Below are 9,891 nucleotides of genomic sequence, written 5' to 3'. Positions count from 1 at the left end.
CCTGGTGGGTGCACTCCACGCAGCCCGCTTACGCGGAAGAGAGGCGATCTGGCTGTAGCCCGTGGAGTGCGGTAGGTGCCCGGTGGGGGCAGAGCTCCCCAACCAGGGTTAGGGAGAGGTTGCAGAACTCCCATTCTGGGAGAGGACCGACGGCAGAGGGAGAGGGTAACAGCCCTGAGGAGGTTGGGAGTCTAGGGACAGTGCGGGCTTTGTGGAGGATCCGCCTTTATTCACTAGGTAAATATGGGGTTGAGGATACAGTCTCTACTGCCCCTTGAAGGAGGACACAGCCTGCTCTCGACCACCCAGCAGGGAAACCGCCTGCCGTCAAGCAGCGGGCCTGGCAAGAAACCCGGCACACGCTGTGGCTGCCTTATGAATATTCATGACCTTTGGGCCAATCAACGTCTGAACAGCTCAGAGCACGCCAATTGGCTTACCGCATGCAGATAAGCATCGTAGATGGTATTCCTAAAGCTGGTAGAGGCTTAAGTCGGGCTGGAAACGGAACCTTGAGCGGAAAGAGCTCGGTTTTCGGAGGAGTGTACCGCGCGATTGGGCGACGGCGACGTCACTTCCTATCGGACGGGCGGAAGTTGCTTCCCAGCATGGTGCAATTTGTAGAAGTGAGTTCCGGTCGTTGCCGAAGTGGTTGCATTTTGTTAGTACCGGACAGTTGTGATGGCTGCGGTGGATTCGGATGTCGAACCGCTGCCTCGCGGGGGTTTCCGCTGCTGCCTCTGCCACGTCACTACGGCCAACCGTAAGCGGTGGCTAGTGAGGGGGGTGTTTATGGGCTTTCGTCTTTGGGTCCTAGCGAAAGTTAGGGTTATAGGTCATAGTTCTTGCCAAGTCGGTTGGTAGGGTCTCACCTCCGTTTTCTCTCCGCTGTCCGAAGGGATTACAGAGCGGGGGAGAGTCCCACCATCTTACACCCCAGCTTCCCAGTATCCGAAATCTCGACGACAGAAGTTTCGTTATTTTATTTCCTCTTTAACCGTCATCTATTGGATATTCCCTTTGTGCCTGCTACTCCGCTGGGTTCTAGAGCGGGGAGAGGGGATTTAGAGATGAAGGAGCTCACCACCTAGAGATGGAAACAATTTCAGTACCTTATAGATGTGTTTGGAAAGCTGCCCGGTCACAGAGAAGGTAGTAATTAAGTGAGGGAAGCCCTACAGAGGAGCTTCCCAAAGGCAGAGATGGGTGAAGTAGTATGGTATGCATGTTTGGAACGTGGGTTTGGAAAAGGAGACAAGGTCCTTTTATGACAGCGTGAGAAGCTCAATGAAACCTCATATTCCACTTTTGAAGTCTGGAATCATAATCTCCCCTAAACATGATCTTTCATTCTTTTCCTTTGTGAATGGCACTACCACTTGTCCAGTAGGGCAAGCCAGAAATCCAGGATAGTCTTCTCTGGCCCCACATATACACTGGTGACATCAAGCAGCTGACTCAAAATGTAATAAAAATTTAAAAATCAGCTAAGTTTTCCCGCATTCACCATGTACCAGACTCTCAGGCAAGTGCTATATATGAATAATATCAATGTGGTAGGTACTGTTATTATCTCCATTTTATACCTGAGGAGACATGAACAGCGAGGTTAAGTAAGTTGCCCAAGATTTCGCACAGCTTGACAGAGCTGGGATTTGATTCTGGGTAGTGTGACTTCTGATCCTGCACTTGTAATCTCTATAATATACCCAGAAATGATAAATAGTCTAGGGTCCTGATTTATTTAGTTCTTCTATAAATGACCTAGATAAGTTACCTGTTAATTTCTTTACAGTGTGCAGGTGTTGCTCTACCTAGCACTTGTAGATGGTTTAAGAAATACTTGTGGGGCTTCCCCGGTGGCGCACTGGTTAAGAATCCGCCTGCCAATGCAGGGGACACAGGTTCCAGCCCTGGTCCGGGAAGATCCCACACGATGTAGAGCAACTAAGCCCGTGCACCACAACTACTGAGCCTGCACTCTAGAGCCTGCGAGCCACAGCTACTGAACCCATGTGCCACAACTACTGAAACCCGTGCGCCTAGAGGCCGCGCTCCACAACAAGAGAAGCCCTCCACTGCAATGAGAAGCCCTCACACTGCAACGAAGACCCAATGCAGCCAAAAAAAAAAAAAAAAAAAAAAGAAATTGAAAAAAAAAAAAAGAAATACTTGTGTACAGCCAGTTCTCCTGGGAACCACTTAAAATGCTTTATATAGACAAATGGACGAGAGAGGAAGCTGCAAGGAGCCAGGACTTTGTCACTCAAATGCCACATTTTCTATGGCTTGGAAGAATCAGTAGGATCTAGGTATGCCGAGAAAAAAGTCGGGGTAGGTACACTGAAGAGCAATTCGGATGTTTTTGTCCTCACGTTTGTCTTTGCAGGACCCAGCCTAGAGGCCCACCTGGGAGGCCGAAAGCACCGGCACCTGGTAGAACTACGAGCTGCTCGAAAGGCCCAGGGACTTCGAAGCGTGTTTGTCAGTGGCTTTCCCCGGGATGTGGGTTCTGCTCAGCTCTCTGAGTACTTCCAGGCATTTGGACCTGTGGCCAGTGTTGTCATGGACAAGGACAAGGTAGAGTGAGTGGCTCTGGGGGTAAAGAATGAGTCAGGTGTCCTGCACACCAAAAGAAACGGGGTGGGAGACCAGCAGCCTGTTTCTGCTGGTTCCTAATGTGGCTTGCCCTTGGTGGACACTCCAGTACTTGGGCTAGTCCAGCTTTGTGAGTCTCTCACCCTCGCCCCCCCACCCCTGCTTGGATTTTATCAGTTCGTCAGAATTAGTCACTGGGGAACTTGTTGGTCATTTATTTATTCAGTCAGTCTTTTATTTGCCAAATATTTATTAGCTGCTAACTTTGTACTAGGCACTGCTTAGAACTGCATTCTGAGTAGTGCATAGGTTAGTCATGGTCCCTGCTTGCACAGACCTTACAGTCTAGTGGAGGAAGTAGACAATTAAATGAGTAACTACTACAGTGAAGTGGGTGCTTTAAGACCACACCATTGGGAGATCTATCCTAACCCTTCAAGAAACTGGTTGATAAACCAGCTAGCAGTTTATTAACTTATGCTGAAAGGTACTGAGGTCATCCGGTCAGAATACCCTGTCGTCTGGACAATGCAAGACAAACAGACTTGTTCTTTGTGGTCCTTTTTGTCTTGCTTCCATGCCGACCTTTTGTCAGAGTCTCTCTAGTCCCCTGGAAAAAGTTTGCCATTGTGGTGATGTGCTCCGTGGTCATATTGTAGCTCTGAGGCTACACTCCGGTTTTGTGGGCTTAGATGATCCCAAATCTACTTAGCAGCTCAGGTCTTCTTTTACCACGCCGTGGGGTCTGTTTTTCTTAGAAATTGCATTCAGCAACCGACTCACAATGGTTTAAACAAACAGGGTTCAGTTGTTCTCTTATAACAAGAAGTCCAGACCTGGGCCGTCCAAGATTTTACTGTTTTCCTGCTCTGTCATTATGGGCATATGGCTCTCACTTCATAGTTGTGATTATGCTGGTTCCACATCTTCCGACAAGAAGCAGCAGCAGGTTGAAGGGCAGACTATCAAAGGCTAGGGTCATCTGAGTCTGATCCCTTCCCCCGCTTTCTTTATTTCCCAGGAAAATATTTCTCAGAGGCCTCTTCAGCAGACATCTCCTTATATTTCATTGTCCAGAACTCTGTCTATTGCCTGGTTACTCCTAGCTACAGGGAAGCCTGGGAAATGAAGTTTTCTTAGCTGGGCACTTTGCCCCTCTGAGCAAAAAGCAGGGTTCTGTTAGTAAGGAAGTTGGGAGAATGTATATTGGGGTGGGCAATTGGCAGTGTCTGTCCCAGGTGAACTCTTCAGAAAGCTCAATGCCACCATTTTTGTTCATATTTATTTCAATTGTAAAGAAAGATCTTTTCCTGAATTTAAACCTCAAGTTTTTGAGGCTTCTATCAATAATTATAACAATAATGACTAAAATTTTTATGGAGCAATTATTATGCACCAATTATATGCTAAGTACCGTATATCTTTTTTTTTTTTTTTTCCGGTACGCGGGCCTCTCACTGTTGTGGCCTCTCCCGTTGCGGAGCACAGGCTCTGGACGTGCAGGCCCAGCGGCCATGGCTCACGGGCCCAGCCGCTCCGCGGCATGTGGGATCTTCCCGGACCGGGGCACGAACCCGTGTCCCCTGCATCGGCAGGCGGACTCTCAACCACTGCGCCACCAGGGAAGCCCTAAGTACTGTATATCTTATTTAATCTCCACAACATTTCCTTGAGATCATCACTGGGGAAGTTGGAGATTTGGGGGAGTCCCTACTTGGGAGGCAGTCACGAGTTACTTAACCTCTCTGAGTTTCAGCTGCTTAATTTGTAAAAAGGGAATAATAACACATACCTTGTTGTAGGAATCTTATGAGACTTTGAGATAGCTTACGTGAACTGTTCGGTTAATAATAAGCCCTCAGGGGGCACGGGTTCAGTCCCTGGTCGTGGAACTAAGATCTTGCATACCACACAGCGCGGCCTAAAAAAAAAAAACAACTTGCAAAAAAAAAATAAAGACCTCAGTAAATAGTGGCTGTAGTTGGGGATGCTGGTATTGAGAGGAGAAAAATGGCCGGGATACATCCTTCTGAATCTGCTTATCCCACCCTCCCTGATGCCTTTTGTGCCGTTCTTGAGAGAAATATGTGCACACAGACAAGGCCAAGCAAAGAGACACCTAATTGCTAGCTGGGGCTTCGGCTGCAAACTTGGTGTTGCACTGCAGTCTGTTGAGCTGTGTGATTCCTCAGAATCAGAAGATTCACTTGGGCAGGCCCAAGTGGCTGCCTTTCTCCTTAGTTTCACTTTGGTTCTTTGTGCTATTTGACATGGGGTAGAAGTGAGGGTAGACGGGGGACCCCCTTTTCTTTTTCCCCTCCTTGTATTGTCAATTGATATTATATATTATTAAGATATATAATTCACTGTTTGTTAGTATATTTGGAAGATTCTGCAACCATCATATGATCTAATTCCAGAATGTTTTTTATCACCCCAAAAAGAAACTGTGAATCTATTATCTGTCATTCTCCAATTGTGATTCAGGCCTGTGTGCTGGTGAAGCCATCCCTCTGGTTAATTTTTGTATATGGCGTGAGGTAGGGGTCCAACATCATTCTTTTACATGTGGTTATCCAGTTATCCCAGTTGAGAAGACTGTTCTTTTCCCATTGAATGGTCTTAACACCTTTGTTGAAAATCAGTTGGTCATAGATGTACGAGTTTATTTCTGGAGTCTCAATTACATTCTCTTCATCTGAATGTCTGTCTTTTTTTTAAAAAAAATAATTTTTGGCTGCGTTGGGTCTTCATTGCTGCATGCGGGCTTTCTCTAGTTGTGGCGAGCAGGGGCTAACCCTTCGTTGTGGTGCACAGGCATCTCATTGCGGTGGCTTCTCTTTGTTGCAGAGCATGGGCTCGGGAGCGTGGGCTTCAGTAGTTGTGGCTCATGGGCATAGTTGCACTGCAGCATGTGGGATCTTCCTGGACCAGGGCTCGAACCTGTGTCCCCTGCCTTGGCAGGTGGATTCTTAACCACTGCACCACCAGGGAAGTTGTGAATGTCTATCTCTATGCCAGTACCACACTGTCTTTTTTTTTTTTTTTTTTAATTAAAAAATTGTTTGGGAACTTCCTGGTGGTACCGTGGTTAGGACTCAGCGCTTTGGCTGTCAGGGCCTGGGTTCAATCCCTAGTCAGGGGACTAAGATCCCGTGAGCTGTGCGGCATGGCCAAAAAAAAAAGTTTTTTTTAATTGAGGTAACGTTGGTTTGTAACATTATATAAATTTTATGTGTACAACATTATATTTCTATTTCTGTATACCCTACAGTATGGTCACCACCAAAAATTTAGTTTCCATCCATCACCATACAGTTGATCCCCTTTACGCATTTTGCTCTGCTGCTTCCCCTCTGATAATCACTACTCCTCTCTGTATCTATGTGTTTGTTTTTGTTTGGTTTGTTCATTTATTTATTTATTTATTTATCTATTTAATAGATGTTTTTATGGTACATATAGTACTTTATTTTTTTAAAAACTTTATTTATTTACTTATTTATTTTGGCTGCGCTGGGTCTTAGTTGCAGCACGCAGGATCTTTGTTGAGGCACGTGGGATCTTTTAGTTGCAGCATGCGGACTTCTTAGTTGTGGCATGCATGCAGGATGAGTAATACTCTAATATTCTATTGTATATATACACCTCATCTTCTTTATCCATTCATCCATTCAGGGGCACTTAGGTTGTTTCCATACCTTGGCTATTGTAAATAATGCCGCAGTGAACATAGGGGTGCATATATCTTTTTTTTTTTTTTTCCCTGTACACGGGCCTCTCACTGTTGTGGCCTCTCCCGTTGTGCAGCACAGGCTCCGCACACGCAGGCTCAGCGGCCATGGCTCACGGGCCCAGCCGCTCCGTGGCACGTGGGATCTTCCCAGACCGGGGCACGAACCCGTGTCCCCTGCATCGGCAGGCGGGCTCTCAACCACTGCGCCACCAGGGAAGCCCTCATATATCTTTTCAAATTAGCGTTTTCGTTTTCTTTGTATAATAACCCAGGAGTGGAATTGCTGGATTGAATGGTAATTTTAGTATTAATTTTTTTGAGGAATCTCCATACTGTTTTCCATAGCGGCTGAACCACTTTATATTCCCAACAGTGCACGAGGGTTCCCTTTTCTCCACATCCTCACCAAGACTTATTTCTTGCCTTTTTGATAATACCCATTCTAAGAGGCATGAGGTGATATCTCATTGTAGTTTTTTTTTTTTTTTTAATCTTTTTTTTTTTGGCTGTGTTGGGGCTTCATTGCTGTGCACGGGCTTTCTCTAGTTGTGGCAGGCGGGGGCTACTCTCCCTTGCGGTGGCTTCTCTTGTTGTGGAGCATGGGCTCTAGGCACGCTGGCTTCATTAGTTGTGGCACGTGGGCTCAGTAGTTGTGGCTCGCGGGCTCTAGAACACAGGCTCAGTAGTTGTGGCGCGCGGGCTTAGTTGCTCTGCGGCATGTGGGATCTTCCCGGACCAGGGCTCAAATCCATGTCCCCTGCCTTGACAGGCGGATTCTTAACCACTGCGCCACCAGGGAAGTCCAGTCTCTTTGTTTTTAAAATTTTGGTTGAGTTGTATAAGTTCTTTATGTATTTTGGATATCAGCCCATTATCAGATATATCATTTGCAAATATCTTCTCCCATTTGGTGGGTTGTCTTTTTATTTTATTGATGGTTTCCTTTGTTGTGCAGAAGCTTTTTAGTTTGATGTCGTCCCATTTGTTTATTTTTGCTTTTGTTTCTCTTGCTTGAGGAGACATATCTAGGAAGATATTAAGAACAGTATCAAAGAGCTTACTGCCAGTGTTTTCTTCTAGGAGTTTTATGGTTTCAAGTGTTACATTCAAGTCTTTAATCTATTTTGAGTTTATTTTTGTGTGTGGTGTGAGATAGTGATCTAGTTTCATTTTTTGCATGTGGCTGTCAAGTTTTCTGAACACTGTTTATTGAGGAGACTGTTCTTACTCCATTGTATGTTCTTTGCTCCTTGTTGTAAATTAATTGTCCATATACATGTGGGTTTATTTCTGGGCTCTCAGTTCTGTTCCATTGATCTGTGTGTCTGTTTTTCTGCCAGTACCATGCTGTTTTGCTTATTATGATTTTGTAATATAGTTTGAGATCAGGGCGTGTGATACCTCCAGTTTTGTTCTTTTTTCTCAGGATTGCTTTGGCTATTTGGGGTCTTTTGTGGTTCCTATAAATTTTAGAATTTTTTGTTCTGTTTTTGTGAAAAATGTCCTTGGGATTTTTTTTTTTTTTTTTTTTGAGGTACGTAGGCCTCTCACTGTTGTGGCCTCTCCCGTTGCGGAGCCCAGGCTCCAGACGCGCAGGCTCAGCGGCCATGGCTCATGGGCCTAGCCGCTCCACGGCATGTGGGATCTTCCTGGACCAGGGCACGAACCCATGTCCCCTGCATCAGCAGGTGGACTCTCAACCACTGCACCACCAGGGAAGCCCTCCTTGGGATTTTGATAGGGATTGCATTGAATCTGTAGATTGCCTTAGGACATTTTGACAATGTTAATTCTTCCAATCCATGAACATGGAATGTTTTTCTATTTATTTGTGTCTTTTTCAGTTTTTTTCAACAATGTCTTATAGTTTTCAGTGTATATGTCTTTCACCTCCTTAAAGTTTATTCCTAGGTATTTTATTATTTCTGTTGTGATCGTAAATAGTTTTCTTAATTTTTCTTTCTGCTGGCTGATTGTTAGCATATAGAAAGAGAACAGATTTTTGTACCCTGCAACTTTGCTGTGTTCATTTATTATTTCTAGTGGGTTTTGGTAGAGTCTTTAAGGTTTTCTATATATAAAGTCATGTCAATTGCAAATCGTGATGGTTTTGCTTCTCCTTCCCAATTTGATGCCTTTTATTTCTTTTTCTTGTCTAATTGATCTGGCTAGGACTTCAATACTGTTTTGAATAAGAGTGGTGAGAGTGGGCATCCTTGTCTTGTTCCTGATAGCTTTCAGATTTTCACCATTGAGTATGATGTTAGCTATGGGTTTGTCATATATGACTTTTATTATATTGAGGTGCATTCCTTCTCTACCCATTTTATTGAGAGTTTCTATCATAAATGGGTAATGAATCTTGTCAAATGCTTTTTCTACATCTACTGAGATGATCCTATTTTTATTCTTCAGTTTGTTAAAGTATGTGTCTTGTTGATTGATTCATGGTTGTTGAACCATCCCTGCATCCCGCTTGATGGTGTGTATGATCCTTTTAAGGTATTATTGTATTGTATTTGCTAATACTTTGTTGAGCATTTTTGCATCTATGTTCCCAAGAGATATTAGCCTGTAGTTTTCTTTTTTTGTGTTGTCTTTGTATGGTTTTGGTATCGGTGATGTTGGCCTTGTAAAAATAAGTTAGGGGGCTTTCCTGGTGGTGCAGTGGTTGAGAGTCCGCCTGCCGATGCAGGGGACATGGGTTCGTGCCCTGGTCCGGGAAGATCCCACATGCTGTGGAGCGGCTGGGCCCGTGAGCCATGGCCACTGAGCCTGTGCGTCCGGAGCCTGTGCTCCGCAACGACGGGAGAGGCCACAACAGTGAGAGGCCCATGTACCCCCCCCACCAAAAAAAAAAAGGTTAGGAAGCGTTCCCTCCTCTTCAATATTTTGGAATAGTTTGAGAAGGATAGGTATTAAGTCTTTGATGGTCCTGGACTTTTGTTTTTTGGGAAACTTTTTGATTACTGTTTCATTCTCCTTACTCGCGATCAGTCTATTCAGGTTTTCCATTTCTTCATGATTCAGTCTTTGAAGGTTGTGTGATTCTAAGAATTTGTCCCTTTCTTCTAGGTTGTCCCTTTGTAGGTTTGTTGGTGTATAGCTTTTCATATTCATAATATTCTCTTACCCTTTGTATTTCTGTGGTATCCGTTATTATTTCTCCTCTTTCATTTCTGATTTTATTTATCAGAGGCTTCTCTCTTTTTTTTCTTAGTGAGTTTAGCTAAAGTTCTGTCACTAGTACCACACTGTCTTGATTACTGTAGAGAGTACCTTTGTATAAGCAGGATGAGGTTCTAGCTTTACCACTGAAGAAAATATAAAAAAATATGGCCTTTTGCTAGAGCAGTTATATTTTTTCTGCTCCTGCTAACGTTTTACCTTAAAAAAAAAAATGACCCAATGAATATCATTAAACTCAACCAAATCATAGCAGCAGTGCTGTCATATTGCTGGTAAGTTTGTTGAAGATAGGGTTTATATGTTTATATTTATGCCTAACACAGTGATCATTACATGGATTCTTTTTTTTTTTTTTTTTTTTTTTTTTT

At 44.2% G+C, this 9,891-nt stretch overlaps 1 protein-coding gene across 4 annotated transcripts in view; it reads left to right on the top strand.

The window, feature by feature from the left end:
• Nucleotides 1–535: 535 nt before the first annotated feature.
• Nucleotides 536–9,891, top strand: part of TUT1 (terminal uridylyl transferase 1, U6 snRNA-specific) — a 14,898-nt gene continuing 5,542 nt past the window's right edge. Inside the window, exons 1-2 of one of the 4 annotated variants that reach the window (XM_027090067.1) lie at nucleotides 536–763; nucleotides 2,390–2,580. In XM_027090067.1, coding sequence (XP_026945868.1) covers nucleotides 682–763; nucleotides 2,390–2,580 — 273 coding nt within the window. In that variant the 5' untranslated portion in view covers nucleotides 536–681. Of the gene's footprint in view, nucleotides 764–2,079; nucleotides 2,335–2,389; nucleotides 2,581–9,891 lie in introns of those variants that run through there. The other 3 variants (XM_027090070.1, XM_027090068.1, XM_027090071.1) reach the window with 3 other exon arrangements.

Source organism: Aethalodelphis obliquidens, unplaced genomic scaffold (assembly GCF_003676395.1).
Source record: "Aethalodelphis obliquidens isolate GAN/ISIS:26980383/991018 unplaced genomic scaffold, ASM367639v1 scaffold69, whole genome shotgun sequence".
Lineage (NCBI taxonomy): Eukaryota > Metazoa > Chordata > Mammalia > Artiodactyla > Delphinidae > Aethalodelphis > Aethalodelphis obliquidens.
This window is presented reverse-complemented; position numbering and strand designations above follow the sequence as displayed.